Source organism: Pollicipes pollicipes, unplaced genomic scaffold, assembly GCF_011947565.3.
Source record: "Pollicipes pollicipes isolate AB1234 unplaced genomic scaffold, Ppol_2.1 Scaffold_7231;HRSCAF=8579_pilon_pilon_pilon, whole genome shotgun sequence".
Lineage (NCBI taxonomy): Eukaryota > Metazoa > Arthropoda > Thecostraca > Pollicipedomorpha > Pollicipedidae > Pollicipes > Pollicipes pollicipes.
The window spans coordinates 28,066,418-28,093,246 of record NW_023597034.1 but is presented as its reverse complement, the minus strand read 5'-3'; the positions used below and the strand labels follow the sequence as shown (position 1 = coordinate 28,093,246).

The window sequence follows — 26,829 nt, the reverse complement described above, 5'->3', positions numbered from 1 at the left end:
ATATATATATATATATAGCATTTTCGGGCGGAGACATATCCAGGGCTGTGAAATGGGGAACACATTGCCACAGTGGTACGTGGGTTGCAGATTTTTCGGCTTGCACACGTTTCCAGCGTGCGTTGAAATATTTTCTTTAGTGGGATATTGAATCAGACATTGAAATAAAACAGATCCATTAACGCGTATCCTGGCCCTGTGCTTTCGGAGGTCGTCCGGGTTGCTCGAGACCGAATGAAAATGAGTGTGTCTGGTGGACCTCCGTGGTAAATAGGGGTGCAAGTGAAGATGTGAAACCAGTTATGCAGTCGTGTAATACCTCACGCTCAATACGCATCACAAACATTTGGTAAGACGTTCTGAGACGCTCAAAGATGAGGGAGTAAAGAAGGGGGCTGACGAAGTAAAACGGCGCTAACGCCCAGTCACCAGTGTCGGTCCGATCCCGATCCCTGATATTCGTCTGTTCCCAAAACTTTACCGAAAATAAACCGTTGGGGAAGATAAACTTAACTGAATTTCCGAGTTTTTTCGCCTTCCTCTCTCATTTTCTTTGTTGGCTTTTGTGGTGGATAGAAATGGAGAGATCATTGAGACAAATCGAATAGCGAATGGTGAGTGCAGACAAATTTCGTCTAGTGTTAATTGGAAAAGCTATTTCGAGATCTTAAGCTGTGGGGGATCTGTCCCTCCCCCCTCGGATTAAGGCAAATATCAGCCTGTGGGGAGGGGGTTAAGCGATGTCGCATGCATATAGCATTGCATTCTTGTCCCTCAAGTCGCCCTGCTGGCCATTTCAGGAGGGTGACCGGATTGCCATGATGCGGCGGAGTAACAACACCCTGCATTTCTTCATCAACGGTCTGGACCAGGGTGTGGCCGCCACCAATGCACCCAGCACGGTCTGGGGCGTGGTTGACCTCTACGGTATGACTGTTAAGGTATGCTCGGTAGTGACGGGGGACGATAATGTATGCATACATTGGCGTAACATGTGAAGTGTAAACCGGTCAGGTTGTGATGCAGGCAGGAAGGACCACCCCATTTGCAGACCACCCCACTCACCATGCGCGATGTGCATATGCGATATGTGGTGTCAATATGTTTTGCTCATGTGCGATGTGCACCACCTATTGACGCCATTGCGTGTCTGCTTTGTCTGCTAACGAATAAGTAGCTAAATCGATGACCGTGCCCTGGCTCTGCTGGACGCCGTTGTTCAGAGGTAGAACGCTGACTTTGCGGAGGAGAGGCCATGAGCTTGAGCTGCGTGCCATCGCGCTTTGGCTGTTCCGCTGTAATTTCAGAACTTACATTGCCAGGGGTCAAATGACTCACATGTGTCGTCCAATGACCAGACGGTGGTGAGGGCTCAGTATGCCGACGTGTGCGTTGCCGACACCCCGTGCCGCCGTCCGAGGGTGACCCGACTCTCCCCCACAGGTGAGCATCGTAGCGGGTGAGGAGCGGGTGTTGTCGGGCGCGCCGACGCACCTGGTGCCGGACAACTCGCGCGGCCTGCCGCTGCCAGCGCCGTCCGACCTGCTCACCTTCCATCCGAGCTGCGGCAGCCACTCGGCCGTGCTGGCCGACGGACGCACCGCACACCGGCCGAAGTACGCCGCCCGGTCGGCCGTCGTGCTGGCGCGCTAGGCGTGGCCAAGTGTGCTGCGCTGACGGCCCCCAGCTGAACACATCCCATTCTCTCTGTGTGTCATTGCCATTCTGACCTGTCCTTTCAGAGGTGGCCTATCTGTAAGGATCCCTTTTCGTAACGTCATTGTCTGTAAGGATCTCGAGAGCTATTTCATTGTCTCATCAGACGCCTTCCTTGCTCACCCCTGGGCGGACCAATCAGATGTCAGTAATCAGTGAGCTGCCATGACCGTACCCGCAGCCCGTCCTTATTCTAATAGCAGCGTAAGAACGGTTGTCACCAAGCGTCCTCCCGTCTTCCCTCGTTCTAACAGGTATCCAGCACAAGTGATTTGTTGCCAAGCGTTGGTGGCTTGGCGTGGCGTCACGTGCTGCGTGGTGGCCGGATGACTGGCGTGGCGTGCTGCGTGGTGGCCGGATGACTGGCGTGGCGTGCTGCGTGGTGGCCGGATGACTGGCGTGGCGTGCTGCGAGGTGGCCGGATGACTGGTGTGGCGTGCTGCGAGGTGGCCGGATGACTGGCGTGGCGTGCTGCGTGGTGGCCGGATGACTGGCGTGGCGTGCTGCGTGGTGGCCGGATGACTGGCGTGGCGTGCTGCGTGGTGGCCGGATGACTGGTGTGGCGTGCTGCGAGGTGGCCGGATGACTGGCGTGGCGTGCTGCGTGGTGGCCGGATGACTGGCGTGGCGTGCTGCGTGGTGGCCGGATGACTGGCGTGGCGTGCTGCGAGGTGGCCGGATGACTGGTGTGGCGTGCTGCGAGGTGGCCGGATGACTGGGGTGGCGTGCTGCGTGGTGGCCGGATGACTGGCGTGGTGTGCTGCGTGGTGGCCGGATGACTGGGGTGGCGTGCTGCGAGGTGGCCGGATGACTGGGGTGGCGTGCTGCGAGGTGGCCGGATGACTGGCGTGGCGTGCTGCGTGGTGGCCGGATGACTGGGGTGGCGTGCTGCGAGGTGGCCGGATGACTGGCGTGGCGTGCTGCGTGGTGGCTGGATGACTGACGTGGCGTGCTGCGTGGTGGCCGGATGACTGGCGTGGCGTGCTGGGAGGTGGTCGAACTGCTGTGCTGTGCTGGACTGCTGTGCTGTGCCCGCGTCGGTGCTGTGTGCCTGACCTCTGCCTTCACTCCCCGTCGCGGCCTCGTGGTCCGCTGGCGGCCCTGACCGCTTTGTCTGTCCGGCAGCGCCATGGACGACTTCAACAACGGCGTGGTGATGACGAGCCGGCACCTGCGACCGCAGGAGCTGTTCGAGGTGCGGCTCGACAAGGTGGTGACCAAGTGGGCCGGCTCCATCGAGATCGGCGTTACCACGCACGGTCCCACCGAGCTCGAGTACCCGTCCACCATGACCAATGTCAGGTGAGCAGCTGCCACCGTACAGCCAGCTTAAGCCAGTGGCGAAGTATGGCGGGGAGGGGCAGTGGGGCAAAGTGCCCTCGAGCTTTTGCGGTGGGGAGCAATTATTGTTTTGGCCCCCATAACTTCAGTTGGCCGCGCCCTTCGGAAGAGTAGCCCGCAAAGCGTGCTACTCTTCGTCCCTGTCGAAGGGCGGTCCCAATCCCCGCTACGGACCTATACTCGTCCATCCTACTTTTTGCGTGGAGAATGGCAGAGCACATGGGGTGCGATGGGCACCAGTAAACTGAGAAAGCATTAAGCCGGTTGTGCAGAAATGGCAGCCATCCTATCGAAACTCTAGACGGGCAGAAGTTATCTTGTATCGCCTGCCGATTGGCCGTGCTTATGCCACACATCGATGCCTATTATGTCGCGACGAACTACCACGATGTCGCCACTGCAACGCCACGCTCACAATGGAACATGTGCTCGTATGCTGTGCCATGCTACGCGTCACGCGTCTGAGGTACTTTGGCCCGGTTGCGCCGTCCGTGACGCTCTCCTACTTACTATGTGACAACCCACCATATACCGGACAGAACCTCAAGTCCTTATCGTATGTCAAGCTGTGCACTTCATGTACCCATGCTTAAATAGTTCCTACCGCGTTTACGAAGCTTTTAGGCTGCTGAAAAGTTCGGATTCACATTTTATTGCGGGTGCTGTATAACCAAGCAGTCGGTGCGCTCTAAAGCCCAGATAACCAACCAAGAGTGGTTACGCTATTTCGGACGAGATGCTCCAGTTCGTACCCATTCAGACATCACTGGTGACGACTGTCGCGTTCTTGTCACGACGCAGTAGTTTTCATGTCTGACTAAGGTAGGATTTTGTAGCCATTTACACGCTTAGGTAGTCACTTAGCTGTTATAGGCACAAAATGACCTCAGTGGCCGGCACGCCCTAAATCTCCAACCAATGACAAATGGCCCTCTCAGATATGGAAACTGTTCATCATAAACTCAAAAGAGGCTCTTCTTAAGTCGGTTAGGGACCAGTTTTTCCCTGAGAAAGTGAGCATGCGAGGTTCAAAGAAGGCCTTTCCCATGTCTTGTATCACAGCTCGGACGGAAGCGTTGTTCATCAGCCCCTGACTGGGAGACACAATGTGATCCCTAGCGGTGTGCCCACTGGGCCCCCTGCCCGAAAAAAGGTAAGGAGTGTCCTCAGTGTTCGAAAGGAAGGATTGGAACGGGTGAAAAAGTTCGGAAACATCCTTCCATCCATCCATCCTTCGGAACATCTTCCTGGTGCGTCATTAATTCTACCGGGGGTGGGGGACACCGCCGCCAGAGGGTTTTAACGGCATTTGAATGAACTCAGAAAAGTTCCTCCTCCCCCACCCTCTGCCATACGACAGCTTAATCCGCCGCCACTGACTCGGGTATCAGTCCTTCATGTTGAATGTTAAGTATGTACCGGTCACGGTACACCAAGCTTGGGTCCACCTGGGAGCTCGGGAGGTCGAGTCCACTGGGAAGCTCGGGGTCCGGGCCCACCGGGGAGTTCGGGTCCACTCGGTAGCTCGAGAGTCCAGGTCCACTGGGCAGTTCGGGTCCACTCAGTAGCTTGGGTACCCGTCCACCATTTCAAACATTGTGTTCCTTTCGTGCGTAAGCTATAAACCGTTTAAGTATATAGAAACCATTTTGTTTCCTATGGTTGGTCAGCCGTCCATCCACCTGCCCTCATGTGTCCGTCCGCCTGCCCGTCGAGTGGATACATGAGACTGCTGAATCTTGGGCCGGCCGCGCGTGCGACGAGGCTCATGCCGCGTCGTCGGGTCTGACGTGTTCCGATGTTGCACCGCCAGGTCCGGCACCTGGATGATGACCGGCAACGGCGTGATGCACAACGGCACTGCCGTCATGGACGACTACGGACACAACCTGGACCGGCTCAAGGTCGGTCTGTTGCGCTTGTCTCATTGGCGTCCTGCAGTCGTCTGCTTTTATTAGGTCCGACCACGGGGCTAAATGTTATTTTGCCGGAGTGAAATCGTTATCTTTGTAGCATGATGTAAGATGGGCAAGGGAGTGGAAAATAAGTATTTGAGCTTTTTTCTTACCTCAGGGTAGCATGTGGAGAACCTCATCGCGAGTGCCTTCCTCGTGGAAAGCTTGATGCAGTTGCGTCTTTGTTATTCCGTTCGTGTAACAGTGTGCCTGTCATGGCTGACGTGGTTAATTTGATACATCCTCACGAAATGTGCTTTTATGTACTGTTAACATAGAACATACATACATAACATAGATAACCCCGTGATTGCTGTCGCGCGGCTCTTTGCCAGCTCTGATTGTTGTTACCTCAGATCTCTGGTCAGCCCGCGGAAACCCCGCGACTGCTGTCGCGCGGTTCTTTGCCAGCTGCAATTGCTGTTATCTCAGATCTCTCGTCAGTCCGCGGAAGCCATGTGATTGCTGTCACGCGGCTCTTTGCCAGCTCCAATTGCTGTTATCTCAGAGATCTCGCCAGCCGGGTCTCAATCACCCGGCCGGATGTCGCCCTTGCCGTGGCTCGGGTGACTGCCCAGGTCGGCGACACCTCCCCCATTCGGCCTGCCTCAGGTGGGCCACCGCTCTCTGATGGCGCAGGTGGGTGACCTGTCCCTCTCCCTCGGCCTTTCTCCGCGTGAGTGACCTTTCGGCCGCCCCACTCGTGCCGTAGGTGGGTGGCCCTCGCCGTGGGCCAAGTGGGTGACCAGTTCCTCGTGCCCCAGGTGGGTGACCGAGTGGGCGTGACGGTGCACGAAGACGGTCGGTTGCACTTCTTCGTGAACGGCGTGGACCAGGGCGTGGCGGCGCTGGGCGTGCCTCGCGCCGTCTACGGTGTGGTTGACCTGTACGGCCAGGCGGCGCAGGTCACTATGGTGGACCGCGGCCGCTCGCCGGCCCCCTCGCCCGTCGCTTCCACCGGCTCGTCGTCCACACTCTACAGGTCTGTCGGCCAGAGCGACCCTCGGGCTCGGTCACGGCGCTCACACAGGGCTCTGTGTATTCGTTGCCGGCACAGAGCCTCTGTGTATTCGTCTCCGTTGCAGGGCTCTGTGTATTCAGCGCTCACACAGGGCTCTGCGTATTCGGCGCTCACACAGGGCTCTGTGTATTCGTTGCCGGCACAGAGCCTCTGTGTATTCGTCTCCGTTGCAGGGCTCTGTGTATTCGGCGCTCACACAGGGCTCTTTTATTTGGCGCTGACGTGGGGTTCTGTGTATTCAGCGCTGACGAGGGGTTCTGTGTATTAGGCGCTGACGTGGGGCTCTGTGTATTTGGCGCCGACGTGGGACTCTGTGTATTCGGCGCTGACGTGGGTTCTGTGTATTCGGCGCTGATGTGGAGTTCTGTGTATTTGGCGCTGAGTGGAGTTCTGTGTATTCGGCGCTGACGTGGGGTTCTGTGTATTCGGCGCTGATGTGGAGTTCTGTGTATTCGGCGCCGACGTGGGACTCTGTGTATTCGGCGCTGATGTGGAGTTCTGTGTATTCGACGCTGACGTGGGGCTCTGTGTATTCGGCGCCGACGTGGGGTTCTGTGTATTCGGCGCCGACGTGGGGTTCTGTGTATTCGGCGCTGACGTGGGGCTCTGTGTATTCGGCGCTGATGTGGAGTTCTGTGTATTCGGCGCTGATGTGGAGTTCTGTGTATTCGGCGCCGACGTGGGGCTCTGTGTATCCGGCGCCGACGTGGGGTTCTGTGTATTCGGCGCTGACGTGGGGCTCTGTGTATTTGGCGCTGATGTGGAGTTCTGTGTATTCGGCGCTGACGTGGGCTCTGTGTATTCGGCGCTGATGTGGAGTTCTGTGTATTCGGCGCTGACGTGGGGCTCTGTGTATTCGGCGCTGACGTGGGGTTCTGTGTATTCGGCGCTGATGTGGAGTTCTGTGTATTCGGCGCCGACGTGGGACTCTGTGTATTCGGCGCTGACGTGGGGTTCTGTGTATTCGGCGCTGATGTGGAGTTCTGTGTATTCGGCGCCGACGTGGGGCTCTGTGCATTCGGCGCCGACGTGGGGTTCTGTGTATTCGGCGCTGATGTGGAGTTCTGTGTGCTCGGCGCCGACGTGGGGCTCTGTGTATTCGGCGCCGACGTGGGGTTCTGTGTATTCGGCGCTGATGTGGAGTTCTGTGTATTCGGCGCCGACGTGGGGCTCTGTGTATTCGGCTCCGACGTGGGGCTCTGTGTATTCGGCGCCGACGTGGGGCTCTGTGTATTCGGCGCTGATGTGGAGTTCTGTGTATTCGGCGCCGACGTGGGACTCTGTGTATCCGCCGCCGACGCAGGGCTTTTTGTATTCGGCGCTGGCACAGGGTTCTGTGCATTGGGCGCCGACGTGGGGTTCTGTGTATCCGTCGCCGACGCAGGGCTTTGTATATTCGGTGCTGGCACAGGGCTCTGTTTATTCGGCGCTGACTTGGGATCTGTGTATTCGACGCTGACGTGGGGCTCTGTGTATTCGACGCTGACACTGATATAGGACATGACACATGCATCAACGCACCATGTCATGCCAGCGGTGTTTTTTTTTTTAATGAAGCTAAAAGAAGCTTGAAAGTAGGAAATATGCGTATGATATCGATCTGAGCACACTTCCGCAGTCATGTTTGAGGTGAGATAAGATAAGTGGGAGTATTTTGATTATGGTATTTCAGTCGGCTAACAAGAGTGGCCGGCTCTAGCAAGGTTGACGTGTGATGCATTAGAGTTACATGTTCGTCACGTAAGGCTGGCAGACTAGCCCTCGGACGTCCGTGCCACTGAGCGTCTGTTCCGTCCGACAGCGACCTCAAGTTCCACCAGCTGCACGGCCGGAACGCCCGGGTGTCCATGAACGGCATGACCGCCAGCCGACCGAACGCGCACGGCGAGTTCAACGGCTCCATCATCATGTCCAACCGGCCGCTGCGAGACGGCGAGGTGTTCGAGGTCAGGCCACGCCCCTCACCCGTGTGCGACGAGGGGACGAACGTGCAGCTGCGGATGAGGGGCCGCTGCCGATGTTTTGGGGCGCGTGCGAGCTATTCATTAGCGTGTTGGCGCCATATGACCAGCGTAGTCGGTGCGCCCCAAAGCCCAAATCATCATCACCAAACTATTCATGTCATGCCTTTTCTCCGAATGCGGGTGTTACGTGTTAAAATTGTGGTACAGTTCAGATGCTTTATGAGCAGTGGATGGTAAGAACATCGGATCGGTCGGGTACCCGGGCGAGGCGTTACGGAAGGTCTCGTGCTTTTCCCGATTGGTATTTACGTGCATACGGCTCCAAGCGAGCGGTGGTAAATAACTGCAGGCTGCGATTATTTGCCTGCTACGTTTTCAGCGTAAAAAAGTGACCCTGTTAAAGCTGAAGGGATTCATGCCACTGGCTGTTTGTGCTGTAGAATATGTAGCAGTTACATGGGAGGGTTTTGGGCGGCGTTTGCAGGTGATCATCGAGCGCATGGTGGACCGGTGGAGCGGCAGTATCGAGGCCGGGGTGACCCTGGTGCCGCCCGAGAGTCTCAGCTTCCCCCGCACCATGACCGACATCGAGTACGACACCTGGATGATCTCCGGCTCGGCCGTCATGAAGGTAAGCGACCGGGGCTCACCAGTGTCGGCTCTGCACCGCACTGGAGCTGAGGGATAATCCCCGGCCCGTGGACCTTGGCCCCAGCCGATGTGGGCTGAGCAGGCACCAGTCAGCCCGCCTGGGGAGGAAATGACGGCCATATATTCAGGATGTAACCATCTCGTAGAGTGTAGACGTCTTAGATTGGTTTGCCACGTTTAAACAGACCATGTTTGAGCGCTTTTGTACCCGGTGGCTCCCATGTTGGCCGTAATGCATGCGATCATGGCAACAGTTGTCATTGGGCGTGCATGCATTTTTGCGTAGTATTATTTTTCTGACCTTGCCAATGCCAGCCACACGTAAGCCGCAGGCCTGAGGGGTGACACAGCTCTCGGAGCCTGGACGGATTTTCCCGGTGCCAGCAGAGCTTTTCGGGCATAGACACACTCTTAGTTCCATTCATGTGACCACTTTGTATTCTGTTTTTGCTCCCGCTGCGTTTCTGAAAGAATGCTGATTTGCGTCTGAGACCCAAGACATAATGCTATAATGTACCTTTACATTACGCCACAGTAATGTTTGAAAAGCGTTATCATCTATTACACAGTTGTTTTTTTATCGAGGTACCCATCGCGCATATCTTCTAAGAGGTTTTGTTCGTGCCCAGTGATGTTTGAGGGAGATCAGTATAGCTGGGGTGTATCGAGGAATATGATAGTAATAGCTGTGTGATTTTACGCCACGTTTGCCAAATTATTCCAGATTCCATTCGTAATTATTCCAGACTTGCATATCTTGATGCTAAGGAGTCCCTTTCAGATGTCTGGATGTCTGCTGTCTTTCCTGCCGTAAACACGATTTGAAATGGATTTTGCTCAGGCAAAATTGCATCGAATTGTTACGTAAAAATGTAAGCTCCCATTCTAGCGCGTGGCATCCTTGAATCGATTCCCACGTAAAAGAGTACATGGGAGACAGAGAGAGTATATGAACGACAGAGACAGTTTATGTAAGAGAGTTGCCGCCGCGCCGCCACACCGTCCGCGGTGTGGCGGCCTGCTGTCGTCCTGCTGGCTGCCGTCGCCGCCGCCGCTGCTGTACCGTCGCGTCAACGCTCTGGCCGGCAGGACGGTGTCACCATCAAGAGCCGGTACAAGTGTGACTTGGACGCGCTAGGCGTGGGCTCGCGCATCGGCCTGGCCCGCCTGGCCGACTCGACGCTGCACGTCTACATCAACGGCGAGGATCAGGGCGTGGCGTGTGACGCCGTGCCGCCCAGTAAGTGGCGCCGACACTATCGCACCTTATCAAGGCCAGTTCCGGTGGAGTGCACCTGTTTCAGTAGTATTCAGTGTTAAACTGCTGGCTTCGTTCGTGGCCGAGTGCGAGAGGGATGCGGGGAGTCTGTGGCTGACTGTTGGGTGGCCAAGAATTCAAGATTGCTGGGTCGAACTAACGACGAGTCGTATTTTCGACGCGCTGACCTGGCGCGTTGTGCTGCAGACGTGTACGCCGTGATCGACCTGTACGGCCAGTGCGCCCAGGTCAGCGTGCTCAACCACGTGACCCGGCTGCAGGACAACAGCCTGCTCTGCTCCGACTCGCAGATCCTGGAGAGCTCTCAGGCGCTCAGCATACTGCTCGGCAACGAGATAGCACACAGGTGACGCGACATTGACGCTCGGGCGCCGGTGGCCGAGGCTGCCGGGGGGGGGGGGGGGGGGGGTCACTGTCAGGGCCGCCAGGACAAATTGGGGGGCGTTTTATCTTTGGGTCCTCAGAACATTTATAAGTCACGCGTTTGATGTTGGTTTTGAGTGAGCGATCACGGCAAGTGAAATTCAGAACTTGCAGCCTCCACTGATTTGCACATCTAGGGCCAGCGGGAAAATCAAGGGCCAAGGGTCACTGTCTGGGCGGGAAGAACGGAATGGACGCATGATACGCATGCCAGGACCTGCGACTTTCATAGGTGGCCGGAAGAATACAATGTAACGCTATATAACGTGGTGGGGGAAAAGCTTAATGGACGGCTACTGAAATATACGAATCGCTGCTTCAGCAAAGTTTCATGACTCCTGTATGGTGCACGTCTGCCAAATAACTGCTTCGATTTCTCTTAGCTCTATTGTCGTTCACAGATTTAGCCTGTGCTGTGGGAAGAATGTGAACCTGCGCAATAATAATACGACAGCCGTCCGTCTGCGGGGCTTTTCGAACTCCGTGGTAATCACGTCATCGCCCCTGCTTCCGGACGAACTGCTCGAGGTAAGTGTTGGAGGCGTGACTGACAGTAAATTTCCTCACTTAACGGGGGCTTTGGTGGCCGGCAGATAAAGTTCCTCGTATAAGTTGTGTACACCTTGTACAATTAATTGCTTTGAAAATTTGGTCGGAATCGTTGTTCGGATGGATTACTATGATCGGCACTTACGCCGCCCTTATTGCTAGGGTTCCGACACGACCATCCAGTCTTAAGAGTGCGGGTCGCCGGAAGAATTTGGACGAAGGTTAAACGTGCCCCAGTGTTCTCCGGGACAATGTGGCCCAACGCAGCGGACGCAGGCTATCCCAGTTAAGGCTAAATAGCCGGTGCATTAAGGGACTTGAACCCACCCCACTACGGGTGGATGAATCGGAAGGTAGGCGCCCTAACTAACTGAGCTATCGGACGGGCAAAAGCATTTTAGGCGACTTGTCTGACATGTTCTCCCTTTCCTGTTCCGTGTGAATTTGTTTGGAGCCCTAGGGTTATCAAGCATATTTGATACAAATTTCATGCCGAATTGCTCGAGCGTTATGGGTGTAATTTTGATAATGTGATAAGTGTATCCTTATAGGTTTTTGGATGCCGTAGGGGAGAAGCAAGAAGTAGAGCTCAATATTTTAACGGTGCGAAAAATATGTATATGCTGTGCACCTTGAAGGCCATGGGATTCACAGAACCCACGTCAGTTAGTCCATGCACTATTATTTTGAGGTTTATTGGACACCCGCGCGCAGCTTACAAACCGATATAGAAAGTTGTTTTGACAACCTTTTTTAATGAGCCGGAATCGAGGCAGCCACGGATCCTTTAGAACTCAAAAGCATATATAGAGCATAAGACCATTTCAATAGGAGAATCACTGCATCTCGGATGACAAGTCTGCGACCAGACTTAAACGTGCTTAGCCTATCATACTTTATTTTGCGAGTGCCATGAGTGCCTTGATCCCCCACGTGTGGTCACTTAATAATGTGTTCGCGTGGTTGTGTATTTGTGACATTTGTGACATTTGTGACATTTGTGCCATTAGTTCGCTATACTGAATCGTAGGACCACCATTTTAAATGATGGCTGCCAATCTACCCGTATAAATTACGGAATGTTGGTGATGAGGTGGAGCCGTAGGCAGGCTAAATCACTGCTCGTCCATGCATTGTGCTGTTTCGACAAAAGCTTGGGCTGAAATATCAGGATGCCTTTATTTTGTATTTTCACGATTTTTCCATCGACGAGATGTGAGGCTAAAAGGACAACTCTTCTTTCGTCTGGAGCAGCTACAAGTTTCTCGCGCCTTCCGCCGACCTCGCTTGAGATCATTGATGCGACTCGCCGGAGGCAAGTTTGTTTAAGTGTGCTTTAGATGTTGCGTACAAGTTGCAGTGCAACTATGGCCATGTCATCTTTGCAACAATGCCGTCCGGTGACGTTTGTCCGAGTCTGACGCCTGTGAATGTTTTCAGCTGCGGATTGAGCAGCTGTGTGATCAGTTCTCTGGTTCCCTGAGACTGGGTCTTACATGTTTCTCGCCCAACAACGTGGGCTGCATGCCTGCCAGCCTGGATCTGATACCTGACCACACCTGGTGGATAGAAGGTAATGATTGGGATTTGGACGCGATACCTGACCGCCTCTAGTGGATAGAAGGTAATGATTGGGCTAGGGTACGGCTGGTCCCACGGATAACACTAGCAATAGGAACAGGAACCGTCGTAGCTACACTGCAGGAACAGGGTACCAGGTACATTATACAGGACGGGACACACTGGTGACGCTATGTATGACAGGGAGAGATGAGCCGTCACCGGCAACAAACAACGTGGATCGCCGCCCTCTCTGTTAAATAACGAGTTAATGCGGTGCGGGAGCCATGCACACGGTACACGGCACGGCCAGTGGTCGTATAGTACGCCATCTGTCCGGCTGCGAGAAGGTCCTGGCCGTAGGCCATGCACTTAGGACATACTGTCAAAATTTAATGTGGTTGGTGACCATTAAGCGTGGCAGTTATGATTGAAGTCACTGACTGAGCTGGATGCAGGTGCAGATGAAGTAATTCACAGCAAGATGTATCATCCTATTCAGTGGGTCTGAGCACCATCCCTAACTTTGAGAAGAAACTGGGTGGATTTGGGTTTTTAATTCAGGTATTTCGTATTTGTGATGTGGCTTAACGGTATCCAGTTCTATTTAATTATATTTCGTGTGATCTTACACGGCATTTCCTAAAATAGGACTGCTAGCGTTCAGTTGACGTAGTTATAGTTAGTACATAACATCACTGGACTCGGTGGCTGCTGCGTTGTTTTCTGGTTTTGAAGCTGCCAAGTGTGCCTAGTTTGATGGTGGCACGGTATAGCGTGGGCTTCAGTTGACAGCGCATATTTTGTAAGCCGTCGGTGTGTTTGGCGTGTCGCGACCGCGGTAGCCTGTTGGTGAGGCGGCTGGCGCTTGTCGCAGGGAGTGAGGTGCGCAGGGGCGGCGGCAGTGTGGCGTGTTGTGACCGCGGTAGCCTGTTGGTGAGGCGGCCGGTGCTTGTCGCAGGGAGTGAGGTGCGCAGGGACGGCGGCTGTGTGCGGCTCAACTACTGCCCGAGCCTGGACCGGCTGCGGCGCGGGGACCGGGTCGGCATCCGCTGCACCTCGGACAGCTGCCTCCAGCTGGTCATCAACGGCGAGGACATGGGCGTGGCCTCGTCCGGCCTCCCCAAGGTACCGCGGCCGGAGCCCGCACCCCGACGCGGCCTGGCCAGTACGGCTGGATTCTGTTTCCAAGCCACTGCTCCCTGCGCGACTATTGGCAGTTGACCCCCCCCCCCCCCCCAGATGGAGGCATCTGGCCTCACACTGGCACCTGGCACCAGGTACGGATCGTGCTTTTGGCACGTGACCGGAAACCCTTTCCTCGGTTGGCTTAGGTACGCTATGGCGTTATAGTTCCGGAATAGGGTCGGATGCCGGACGCTTGAAGCAACACAGTTGAGAACCGGACGTGATCTCCCTCAGCGACTTTGACGTGTTGACGTGCTGCTGGGCTACGTCACGCTAGGTCATGCTCCCGGAAATACGGCTCGTGGTGGGCCTTCTGAATTCGAGGTGGAATGTTCCAGGGAATGGTTCAATCGTGCTGTGTTGAGTTGTGTCCAAGCATCAATTACTGTGAAGCGAAGGCGTTGGATATGGACGGAGTGTCATCCCGTCATGAGATATCCGACTGTTTGATCGATCGTTTGCCTGAATGCCCTCGAGAGAGACGCCCGAGCGTTGGGACCGCTCCCTAGCCGGCGAGAGCGTGCTCTCGGGTTGTAAGACGCTCTCTCCCTGCCACAGCGGGTGTGGGGCGTGGCCGAGCTGTACGGCCGGACACAGTCGGTGACGGCGGTCAGCACGTCGCGGGCGCTGGCGTCGCCGGGCGGCGGCGCTCTGCCGGCCGCTGTCGCCGCCGACTCTCCCGGCTCGGTGATGCAGGACTCGCTGGAACTCTGCGGACCGCGGCCCACCGGTACGGCCGGGGCGCGGGCCATCGGCGCGCGCCGCTTCACGGGCGTGATGTATGCACCTGGGTGGTGTTCGTGCTGCTGCACACGTGACACACAGCACGGTCAGCTCACTGGCGTTTGGGCCCAGTCGGAGTCATAGGCAAACACCAAGTGAGTAGCCAGAACAACCCACTGATGAACCCTGGGGTTGAATGACCAGGTATTGGCTAATTCGCGCCATGTCATGTTGATTGCTCGAAATCCTTCTTGTTGATGTCTTACAGTGTTCCTTTTTGTTTGAGTGCTACTCGTTTGGAGCCGGGTCGTTCTGACGTGGCTTTACACCACCGGCCCGTGCAGCAGCTCCGCGGCCGGGCGGGCCGGTCGCCGCCGCCGCGGACCGCTTCCACGATTGCCACGGCCGCAACATCGCACTCAGCAACAAAGGCTGTGTGGCGCGCCGCGTGGCCAGCTACAACCAGGGCCTGGTGCTGTCGGCCCAGCCGCTGCGGCCCGGACAGCTGTTCGAGGTAAGGGCTGGGTCAGAGCGACGCTCACACTCCGTGATGGGCCACGCCCGGCATCAACACCCAGTGCTGTGATGGTATGTATGGGATGTACAACATGGGAGGTGATGGTATGTATGTATGTGATGGTATGTACAACATGGGAGGTGCGGTATGCTGCTTACGGTGCCGGGAAAATTACTCAGACTGAGTGTAATTTGCCGCTTGTTTCATGCAGTTTTGGGGTGGCGAGCCTCGTCCTTGAATATTTACATTGCTTCCGTGCGGAAAAGGCGCTCCACGGTGAATACTCTTGTGTTGTCAGCTGCTGTGAACTACAACCTGCTTCTCCTTCAAGTTGTTACTATGTTTTGTTGGACGCCCGGTGTTGCTGAAAGTGTGATGTCGGCTGGCGCAGCGCCCGCCAGTACGTTTGTGTCAGGTGTGCTCTGTGCGCCTGGTGTGACCATCACCGGATGGTGGGCAGGTGCGGATCGAGCGGCTGCGTCAGGTGTACTCTGTGCGTCTGGTTTGACCATCGCCGGATTGTGGGCAGGTGCGGATCGAGCGGCTGCGTCAGGTGTACTCTGTGCGTCTGGTGTGACCATCGCCGGATTGTGGGCGGGTGCGGATCGAGCGGCCGCGTCTGGTGTACTCTGTGTATCTGGTGTGACCATCGCCGGATGGTGGGCAGGTGCGGATCGAGCGGCTGCGTCTTGTGTACTCTGTGTATCTGGTGTGACCATCGCCGGATTGTGGGCAGGTGCGGATCGAGCGGCTGCGTCAGGTGTACTCTGTGCGTCTGGTGTGACCATCGCCGGATGGTGGGCAGGTGCGGATCGAGCGGCTGCGTCAGGTGTGCTCTATGCGTCTGGTGTGACCATCGCCGCATGGTGGGCAGGTGCATTTCGAGCGGCTGCGTCTGGTGTACTCTGTGTATCTGGTGTGACCATCGCCGGATGGTGGGCAGGTGCGGATCGAGCGGCTGCGTCAGGTGTACTCTGTGCGTCTGGTGTGACCATCGCCGGATGGTGGGCAGGTGCGGATCGAGCGGCTGTGTCTGGTGTGACATTCACCGGATGGTGGGCAGGTGCGGATCGAGCGGCTGCGTCAGGTGTACTCTGTGTATCTGGGGTGACATTCACCGGATGGTGGGCAGGTGCGGATCAAACGGCTGCGTCAGGTGTGCTCTGTGAGTCTGGTGTGACCATCGCCGGATGGTGGGCAGGTGCGGATCGAGCGGCTGCTGCCGTGCTGGAGCTCGTCGCTGATGGTGGGCGTGTGCCGACTGAGTCCGGAGCGGGCCTCCAGCCTGCCCGTGTCGGCCCTAGGACTACGCCGAGCTGCGTGGTACATCGCATCCGATGCCGTCTTTCACAACGGCGTCAAGGTATCCGCCCAGTGGCCAGAACCTCCGCCACACTCGTCACAGATACTTATGAATGCCGTGAACCTGACGGTTATGTCGTGGTTGTCCTGCGAACACTGGAAGTGGGCCGCCACTTGATCGTGTTGTCCGGACACGACCTGAGCGAGACGACCTCGCCACGTTATCGTACTTTTCTGAAGTGAGATAACGGGCGAGGCCTGATTGTAATAATTTGGCATCTCATGTTATTGGCAGAGGTCAGGACCGTGGCAGTCCAGCAGTGACAGTTGATTGTCCGTAGTATAACGCACTGGTTGTGGCAAGGCAGTGCTTGGACTAGGCGATGTGCCCCAAAGGCGAAATCAAACAGTGGCCACGTTGTAGTTGCCGTTCGCCGTGTGCTGCCGGCGATCTCTGCCCGATCTGTGATCTGTGATCACCTGTGACTCTCGCTGTTGTCACGCGTCTCGACTCTCGATCCAACTTGTCTGTGTTGTCTGAGCCAACTTATGTCTCAAACACCCCCGTGCTACAGGCCCCTCTCTCCTACAGCCCCCCCCCCCCCCCCGAAATCGAAATTCGTCTGCTGAACCCTGTCAGAGCTCCGCTTACTGTACCGCTCCGTCCCCCCTCGAACCCGCACGGGATGTGGGCTGCTCAGGTCCGCAGCCGGTACGGTGTGGACCTGGACACGCTGTCGTCGGGCCACCTGGTGGGCGTCATGGTAGACGCGCAGGCGCGGCTCCACCTGTACGTCAACGGCGCGGACCAGGGCGTGGCCGCCGCGCCCGTCAGCACGCCCTGCCACGCGCTGCTCGATCTCTACGGCCAGTGTGTGCAGGTGAGGGGTGCCGGGCGGCGGCCGCGTCTGATGCGGCGCCCAACAGGAGCCGGGCCGTGGCCGCCCGGCAGCTGGGCAGATTCGATCGGCGCGGGTAACATTTTGGGCGCAGCCGTAGCTAGTTCCATGTATCGATTTGCTGCCCGTCCATGACGTAGCAAACGCTGTCATTGCCTGCTCGTGTGATCAAGGAGTTTGCCGAGACAATGTGTGAAGCCTGTCCTGGAGTGGTGGAAGGCCGAGCCGACGGTCGTGCGGTGCACCGCGCCGTCGCTGACGCGCGCCTGCCGCCAGGTTTCTGTGTGCCAGTCGGACGGGGCGGTGGAGGAGTGGCCCTCGGCCGATCCTCTCCGCAGACTGCACGGCGCCGAGCGCGCCCCTCCCGACGTGGCGCCCGCCGTCATGAAGAACTGTACCTTCCAGAACGCCTGCCTACGCTTCAAAGCTGCCCTCGGCCTGCCCGGTACTTGGCCGTGTTCTTAGTTGTTTGACTGCCTGTCTGGTATTTGGCCGTACTGTTAGTCATCGGGCTGCCTGCCCGGTACTTGGCCGTACTCTTAGTTATTTGACTGCCTGTCTGGTACTTGGCCGTACTCTTAGTTATTTGACTGCCTGCCTGGTACTTGGCCATGCTGTTAGTTGTTTGGCTGCCTGCCTGGTACTTGGCCATGCTGTTAGTTGTTTGGCTGCCTGCCTGGTACTTGGCCATGCTGTTAGTTGTTTGGCTGCCTGCCTGGTACTTGGCCATACTGTTAGTCGTTTGGCGTGCTGCCTGGTACTTAGCCATACTGTTAGTCGTTTGGCGTGCTGCCTGGTGCTTGGCCGTACTCTTAGTCATCGGGCTGTCCGGTACTTGGCCATACTCTTAGTTATTTGACTGCCTGTCTGGTACCTCGCCATACTCTTAGTTGTTTGGTTGTCTGTCTGGTGCCTGGCCATACTCTTAGATATTTGACTGCCTATCTGGCACTTGGCCATTCTCTAAGTTATTTGACTGCCTGTCTGGTACTTGGCCATACTGTTAGTCATCGGACTGCCCGCCTGGTACTTGGCCGTACTCTTAGTCACTGGGCTATTGTTAGCATGCTTATCCCTGTTTTACGGATTTGTTTTTGATACTGGCGTAAGTCTTTTGAAGCTGAATCAAGCTGTTTTCTGCTCAACGGAGCATGGTTTCGCGGCTGGAAGATGGAGATCATCTTTCTCCCGTGATTCTGTCTGGGGACAGAGGTGCATGCATCCGCTGCAGCGCAGTGTGTTCCTCTGCTGGCGGTGGGTTGGTGTGCGCCTGCTGATGCCGTGGTCGTGGCCATGTGTCCACGCAGCCGCCTGACGAGCGGCGCTCATGCCGGCAGACGAGTACTTCTCGTCGGAGCCGGCGCAGTGCCTATGCGAGCCGTGCTGCCGGCTGCGCGGCGCTGCGGCAGCGGCGGCTGTGACGACGGCCGAGCCGGGCCGCGCCGCCGGCTGGTGCCGCCTGCCGCTGGCGGCCGCCGTCGACCCCGGCTGGCACGCGGCCTTCGCGCCTCTCCGGCTGGGCGACGTGCGACGCACACTGGACCGCGGCCAACTGCTGGTGCCAGGTGCGACGCCGACGGAGAGGGAGACGGGCGCCACTGCTGGCGCCACTGGCAGCCAGGGCTGCTAGACGCCACCCCAATGGGCGGGCACCGGTCGGCGCACCGGGGCTCGCTCGCGGTGGCGGTCATCGCTTTTGGATGGAATCTGGCATGAACATGTTTTGCGGTGGAATGCTGGGTCTTGCGAGCATACTTACGTAAACTGTCACCTAGTTACGTTCCATTGCCCGTCTGGTCATACAGATAGTTCATAGCACCGTATGGCTATCCTGCTCTCACATCGGGTTTTGTCACGTGACATTCCGTGGTATCCGATTCGATGTTGAGTTTGACGATCTAGTTTGATCTTTGTGGATCGATTCGTTGCAAGACTTGAATGCATTTCCCTGTGCGGCTGCCAGCGTGGCAGATGAGGTCAAACACGTGAGCATGCAGCCTCTGTAATAAGTATCGCAAGTCTCCGCAGGCGGTGGTACCGTCGCATCGAAACTGGGCGCCACTTGAAAAAGAAGAAGGGAGGGGATGATCGGGGGACGAGGGTGCGGTGGGGCGGCTGAACTTGCCAAAGAGAGTCGGTTGCTCCAGGCGAAAGAAGGGCTGCTCTGAAAGGAATGTCAGTCGTAGCGCCTCTGGAAAATCTTCTTAAATATCTGGCGAAAGCCTTTAACAAAGGGCACTCAATCCTTCAGGACTGGCTGTGGAGGATTGTCAGAGACGTTATCAGTTCTGTGGCATGTGCGGCAGTGGAGAGCGCAGCAGCAGTACGCAGCATGGGCGGTGTTTTATCGTGCGATGCCTCGATAATATGGAGACAGTTGGTGGTCGAACCTGCCGATCAAGCAATCAAAAGATATAACTTAAGCATGTGTGTCTTTTGCGTTTACGACCACCAGTGCTTACCAAAACCATTTGAAGTCATGCCCATACGAACTCAGAGAACATGCTGATATCCAAAGCACTCGCAAGCAAAGACGTGCTTATCCAAAGGTGCTACCAACGTGCGGCAGTGTTAAGCATATTTTTTCCTCAGAAAAAAATGTATTTACACGGTGGTTGTCAGTTGTCTACGATCATTTACGCACAACTAATATTTAATGTCACAAATAAGGTTTTTTCACTGAACGGGTTCGGCATAACTTGTTCCATATGCGTGCTTTGGTTTTGATTCTCCGCACGGTCAAGTTCGGACGACTTCAACAGGTCTGAACGATGCTGCTAACAATTCTTCGCAAAATGCTCTACTCCATCGTTAACAGATCTGTCCAAACGAGTGACTCGAAAGAATGAATCATGCGTTCAAAACATTAAACGGCCTACAAAACCAGCTGCGATCAAACCTGGTCGCAAATGCATGCGAAGGAAATGAATGGACGGACGATTCATTCAGGGATCTGACAGGATGGCAACCGCGTAGTAATCATGACGAAGGCCTATAACGAGCCCGCGTGGCGGCTTTGCCAGACTCCTTGCTGAAATATTTTCAGCGAGCCATGAAACCACAACTATTTAATTGATAAATGATCGGTGGGCTCTCGTCTCACTCCCTCAGAAGTAAAATTGAAGTCGGTTAGATCCAGTTTACCACACTTGGACTGATCCGGACGCTGTATTCGGCCGCATCCCCCGCCTTCCGCGAACGCGCGAGTGGACCTCTCGCCGCTGACTTGTAACCACTTAGGGTGGCTGGTGCTGAGGATCTCAACCTGGGCTGGTCGCCGCGTTCCGCACCTGAATGCGACTTGCGATACTAATTAGGCAGACTGTACCGGACTTCATCGTGTCATCCCCATCGGCCTGTTTAGCATTGGTTTCACGCTCACCGCCTTGTGGTGAGTGCCTTGACTGCATCTGGTGCTGTTGGCCGGCAGGGGAGCTGGGTATGCAGGGTCTGGTGATGGGGCGCAGCAAGGACGACGATTCGGGCCGGGCTGAGCTCGTCTTCTTCCCGTCCCTCCGCCAGGCGGGTCTCGGCGCCACCTGGCCTGCCCTCAGGTCAGTCTTTCGTGACGTGATCCCAGGCGGGTCTCGGCGCCACCCGGCCTGCCCTCATGCCAGTCTCCGTCGTGAGGTGATCCCAGTTGGGTCTCGGCGCCACCCGGCCTGCCCTCATGTCAGTCTCCGTCGTGTTGTGATCCCAGTTGGGTCTCGGCGCCACCTGGCCTGCCCTCAGGTCAGTCTCCGTCGTGACATGATCCCAGGTGGGTCTCGGCGCCACCTGGCCTGCCCTCAGGTCAGCCTCCGTCGTGGCATGATCTCAGGCGGGTCTCGGCGCCACCTGGCCTGCCCTCAGGTCAGTCTCCGTCTTGACGTGATCCCAGGCGGGTCTTCGACTTTACCTGCGCTCATTAGGACACCGTATACTCCTAACTGCAGTATTACACTGAAATGAAATGCGAAAATAAGTCGCAAAATTCGTTTTATTTCGGCAGGCGTTTCTTCTTCAGGTGACTTGAAATTTGTATATTATGGTGGGCTGTAAAATACAATGCAAAGCTTTATGAGAAGTCGGAACGTGGTACGTATGTAGGGGCACTTAAGAGATTACACCGACGCATTTTAATAGCTTGGACCATCTTCACCTCGCAAACATCTCGCACGTTGCGAAAAGAAACAGGAGATTCGATGACAGAAATAGGGCGAGCAAATGACAATATAAGTACGACGTAAATCATGACGAACGGGTATGCAAGGACAATTACGGGCATACAAGAGAAAGGTACTGAGATCGTGGGATCGATGGCGAGCAAGTGTTGTTGGCTACCTTGATATGGGCTAGCTGCTGGCGGTTTTGTCTGTGGAAGATTTTATAGTACGAATGAAGATCTTTTCTTTTAGTTTTCTTTCTACGTGCCTAGGAGATACGCACAATATTGTCCTGCGTATTTGCGTGAAAGAAGCGCATCAAATCCGAGATGGATCCGAAAATGAAGCCCAGCCGGGTTGTTGATGTTCTTCCTGAATGCTGCGCATCGATGGTCAAAAAGCCTTTCACGCACCGGGCGAATACACTCCTGTGAAGGTGACCAAACGCAGAGGGCATGCGGCCTGACGCACTGCACGACTGGTGGAGCAAGCGCTGTCAAATCTAGTGACCTGGAACGCACTGGCCCCTTCTCATGGGGCACGCCGGTCTGCGCAGGTCGGCACGCACCAGGTGCTGTTTTGGTGACCCTAGGATGGCACCAATCTTTTCGCAATGTACGATGTGTCAAGGTCACTGAATTCTGCGTCACTGTCTCGCACAAATGTTTCGACCTTACGGTATAGGTCGTCGATGCTGGCTAATGTGATGTGCGCCATATTTGTTTCATTTTTGGGGGATGGTCGGGGCTGAAGCTTACTTGTTTAATTATGATGAAAATTAACCTGGCGGATATCCGTTGTTTTCCAACTTACGGGCGAGATGGTCTGCTGCAGGGAATGAATGCTACGTGGATGAAAGAGGAACAGATGCCATAACAAATGGCATCCTGCCATTTCATAAGCCGCGCGGCGATCAAGGCCGAGAAGGATATATTTGTCGAGGCGTGCATATCTGGTGTTCGTGAGCGTGATTTTCAGACATAACAGCCGTCAATTGGCTCTCAATGTTGTGCGGGGTACGATGACGTAATCAAATCATGACGCATTGGGGTGCGGATTAACCAAACAAAATTGTGCTGTCCAGAGCAGTCTTCCACTTAAAAAGTGTACCTATAATTATGAGTTTGCTTCATTATATCTGATGTTGACTTTAATATCTTTAAATGTTAAACGTTCCCTTAAAAACCGGATGGCACCGTGTTCATCCTAACGTTAGGTTGAAAACTAAATGGATGGGTGGAGAGGGTTCATGTAGTCTTGAAACCTTCGGAAACTCTGCTCACCTTGTGTCCACACTCCAAAAAAAGATTGTATATATATATATATATATATATATATATATATATATATGTATATATATATATATATGTGTATATATATATATATATATATATATATATATCGCATAAAAAGTCGGGTTCGAGAGTGGCATTAGCCTGAAGTTCAGTGTAATGCATGACTTGTATGGCGGCCGGTGAACGCGTGTTGTTCGTCATGGCTAGCCCCGGATTTGGTTTATTCTTGATCGGCGTAAGAACGTCTGAAAAGGATCGAAAAAAGACCATCGAGAACGTGGCCGGGAAAAACAGGGGTATTGCTTTTATCAGATGGATAACAAATGTGTTAAGATACTGGTCAGGGCCATTGTTGAAGGTGCTGAGTATCATATGTGTTAAGATACTGGTCAGGGCCATTGTTGAAGGCGCTGAGTATCATATGTGTTAAGATACTGGTCAGGGCCATTGTTGAAGGCGCTGAGTATCATATGTGTCAAGATACTGGTCAGGGCCATTGTTGAAGGTGCTGAGTATCATATGTGTTAAGATACTGGTCAGGGCCATTGTTGAAGGCGCTGAGTATCATATGTGTTAAGATACTGGTCAGGGCCATTGTTGAAGGCGCTGAGTATCATATGTGTCAAGATGCTGGTCAGGGCCATTGTTGAAGGTGCTGAGTATCATATGTGTTAAGATACTGGTCAGGGCCATTGTTGAAGGCGCTGAGTATCATATGTGTTAAGATACTGGTCGGGGCCATTGTTGAAGGTGCTAAGTGTCATGTCACAATCAGTCGCGGCGCGCCCTGAGAGGGACCACTGGATGCCAGGCACAGTGAGGTCAAACGAGGCCTTCTGGTCGACAGAAAGATCATCATAGACATCTCGCGTAGTGTCCGAAAGGCATGGGGAGCACGTCTCTTGGTGCGTCCGCGTCTCACCATTGAAGTCGACCAAAGGTCCTGAAATCTTCGAACGTTTTGGAAAATGAGTCACCCCTGAACTTCGGCAACCCCGCAGCAAAGTGTGCGTTAGACTGCAAACCTCACTTGCTCGATCACCATCGATCTCCGTACTCGCCAACGGTCTCCCCTCGATTTGATTACAGCACCATTCCTATACCTTAGCACATTTGTGTGACCAATTCGTAGCATTCATCGGTAATCCACATAATATCACTCCCATGAATCACAAACACTGCGAGGTACTAACCCAACGACAATACTAAACAGCGGCCTGTCAATCGTCAGACTAATCCCGTAGCTCAGTAAATGACTAATCCCATAGCTCAACAAATAACTGATTATACAGTACATCCAACAGCCACTCAGCAACCGGACTGGTCACTCACCAAACTCAAATTCATCAGATGCGGCACGCAACAGATGCAAGCGGCTACCAACCATGCAGTCGACTGATACCAGCCCAAAGCTAGTGAACCCAGCTGTCACAGCTCAGGGAAAAGCTGGCCCGAGTTGCAGTCAGACCGCCGCCTGATTCGCAGCAGTCTGCGAACGCCAGATGGCGGCCCGCAGGCAGCAGGCAGTAGGCAGCAGCCCCCGTAGGCAGCAGTCAGCAGTCAGCAGGGAGCAACCCCGGGGGGTAGCAGACAGCGGTCAGCAGACAGCAGACAGCAGGCAGCAGGCAGAAGACAGCACGCAGCATCCCCCGTAGGCAGCAGGCAGCAGACAGCAGGCAGCAGGCAGCAGGCAGCGGGCAGCAGGCAGCAGGCAGCAGGCAGCAGGCAGCAGGCAGCAGGCAGCGGGCAGCAGGCAGCAGGCAGCAGGCAGCAGGCAGCAGGCAGCAGGCAGCAGCCCCCGTAAGCAGCAGTCAGCAGACGGCAGCCCCGTAGGCAGCAGATGCCGATCACGCCGTCAGATTCTGGCTACCAGCGCGCCATGCAGCAGTTGCAGTGTACGGGGTTTGTCTGACAACCAGCAGCACACAGCAGCTGCAGAGCCAGGAGGGATCCCTGCAGCCAAGGGCACGTGGCAGCCTCCGGTCGCGCTAAATCAACCCCAGGCAGAAGGAGCCGTCACCATTATACAACGGCCCTGGTGGCGGCTAGATACCTGCCAGCAGACAGCAGCCGTCAGGATGCAGCCGACCGCCAGCAGTCTACATCCGTGCAGCAGGCACCAGCAGCAGTCTACATCCGTACAGCAGGCACCAGCAGCAGTCTACATCCGTACAGCAGGCACCAGCAGCAGTCTACATCCGTGCAGCAGGCACCAACAGCAGTTTACATCCGTACAGCTGGCACCAGCAGCAGTCAACATCCGTGCAGCAGGCACCAGCAGCAGTCTACATCCGTACAGCAGGCACCAGCAGCAGCCTACATCCGTGCAGCAGGCACCAACAGCAGTCAACATCCGTACAGCAGGCACCAGCAGCAGTCAACATCCGTACAGCAGGCGCCAGCAGCAGACTACATACGTGCAGCAGCGGCATCAGCAGCACCCAGTCCACCAGCCAGCTGGGAGATCATCAGCAAGCGTGCAAATCTCCGGCGAGCTGGCACATGACCAGCCTGCACGTAGATCACCAGAAGCAGCCAAACGCCCGTCTCCAACGCGACCTGTTGGTCACGTGACCGCTCATAGTACAATGCTACAGACGGTCGGCCAGCCAGCCCCGGCGGCGGGCCAGTCTGTCAGCGCCCCTGCCTACAGACGGTCGGCCAGCCAGCCCCGGCGGCGGGCCAGTCTGTCAGCGCCTCTGCCTACAGACGGTCGGCCGGCCGACCCGGGCGGCGGGCCAGTCTGTCAGCGTCCCTGCCTACAGACGGTCGGCCGGCCGACCCGGGCGGCGGGCCAGTCTCTCAGCGCCCCTGCCTACAGACGGTCGGCCAGTCGGTCCCGGGGGTGGGCCAGCATGGCAGCGCCCTTGCCCCGAACGAAATACATCAGTTACACATGTCGTACACGTACACCGGATAACTTGCTGTAAATACTTAATATACTTACGATACGAATATATAATAAAATTCGATACTGATATACAATAAAATACGAATAACTTGTATGCGTACACCGAATAACTTGTCTGTAAATTTCAACTGACGTGTGACAACTGTGGTCTCTGCGTCGCCGCCGCCACTGACCGCGCCCTGTTGCCGCCAGGTACACGGAGCCGGTGCTGGGCCGGGTGGCGTGCAGCGCCGTGCTGGAGCTGCGCGTGCGGCCCGGTTCTTACACGGTGCTGTCGGGCGCTAGCGACGGGCCACGCTGGGCCACCAAGGAGCGGGCGGCCACGGCACTCGCCGCCCTCCTACTCCGCCTGGAGCCCATCTAGGGCGGAGCACTCTGTGCGGTGCTCGGCTCAGAGGTGGCTCCAGCCCTACCACGCGCTGCGGCTGTGGACCGCGCCGGCCCGTGCACGGGTTGCAGCCCGCCAGGCTGTGCCACCAGCGGCTGTCGTTCGGACGCCGCCCCGCTCTGTGCGCCGATGCTGCAGCCGGCCACCGGTGGACGGCGCCGGCCCGTGTGTGGGTGGTAGCCCGCCAGGCTGTGCCACCAGCGGCTGTCGTTCGGACGCCGCCCCGCACTGTGCGCCGACGCTGCAGCCGGCCACTGCCCGCCGCCTGCTGTCGCTGTTGGCTGCCGCCGTCTGCTGAAGGTGGCGCTGCGCGCGCTTTCGCCAATTTTTACTGCATAATAGACACGTGACGATTTCAGCTCCTTTTTTGGGCCATGAACCCCGGTGAGAATAGGCTAGAGTAATAAATTCGCCAGTTGATCGTCAAACTATATCGTTCAAGCTATTCATCCACAAAGTTGAATTTTTTCGTCACGAATGCAGTGCGGTATGTTAAATTACTTGTTTCCTATGCAGATTGCGAATTTTTAGTCCGTTGCAGAGCAACTTAACTCAGCTTGGGACGACGTCGCATACTTTATTCTCTACTTCATCTACATGATGCACAGGCAGAGATGGGATGATAGTATTTGCAAATGCAAATGGAATGCCCTGTGTCCGGTTTGCAACAGCATTAAGTCCAGCCGTATTTTGCAGGCATCTCTTCCTTTGAAAACAACTGTTTCCAATGACCCATTGCGCTGATGTCCGGGTAAAGGCACTGTCCTTCTTTAAACACTTCTCCGTGGTTCTCCGGATCAAGTCCAGATATGAAAAGGGAAAATATCAATAGGGTCATCCCAGCCCTATGGGAGTATAAAATTATATTTTTTTAAAGATCGCGTCGCATTCAAAATTGAGCTCTGAACTTTGGCTTAACTTTTGGTTGAACTTTGCCAACGTCTCCGTTATATTTCGAGTTAAGGGAGCTTAAGCGTTCACGCGGCATCCGCAAGGGGTCTTC

At 55.5% G+C, this 26,829-nt stretch overlaps 1 protein-coding gene across 1 annotated transcript in view; it reads left to right on the top strand.

Moving 5' to 3' along the window:
* The window catches only part of LOC119109947 (neuralized-like protein 4), a 38,503-nt gene extending 12,319 nt beyond the window's left edge, over window positions 1–26,184 (top strand). The window contains exons 7-26 of the mRNA XM_037233691.1: window positions 801–941; window positions 1,444–1,616; window positions 2,841–3,017; window positions 4,870–4,960; window positions 5,776–5,993; window positions 7,834–7,978; window positions 8,481–8,627; window positions 9,737–9,887; window positions 10,113–10,272; window positions 10,751–10,877; window positions 12,339–12,471; window positions 13,420–13,586; window positions 14,205–14,376; window positions 14,714–14,883; window positions 16,088–16,249; window positions 16,890–17,069; window positions 17,364–17,532; window positions 18,425–18,467; window positions 20,405–20,641; window positions 25,631–26,184. Coding sequence (XP_037089586.1) covers window positions 801–941; window positions 1,444–1,616; window positions 2,841–3,017; window positions 4,870–4,960; window positions 5,776–5,993; window positions 7,834–7,978; window positions 8,481–8,627; window positions 9,737–9,887; window positions 10,113–10,272; window positions 10,751–10,877; window positions 12,339–12,471; window positions 13,420–13,586; window positions 14,205–14,376; window positions 14,714–14,883; window positions 16,088–16,249; window positions 16,890–17,069; window positions 17,364–17,532; window positions 18,425–18,467; window positions 20,405–20,641; window positions 25,631–25,802 — 3,135 coding nt within the window. The 3' untranslated portion in view covers window positions 25,803–26,184. The remainder of the gene's footprint in view (window positions 1–800; window positions 942–1,443; window positions 1,617–2,840; window positions 3,018–4,869; window positions 4,961–5,775; window positions 5,994–7,833; window positions 7,979–8,480; window positions 8,628–9,736; window positions 9,888–10,112; window positions 10,273–10,750; window positions 10,878–12,338; window positions 12,472–13,419; window positions 13,587–14,204; window positions 14,377–14,713; window positions 14,884–16,087; window positions 16,250–16,889; window positions 17,070–17,363; window positions 17,533–18,424; window positions 18,468–20,404; window positions 20,642–25,630) is intronic.
* Window positions 26,185–26,829: the final 645 nt, after the last annotated feature.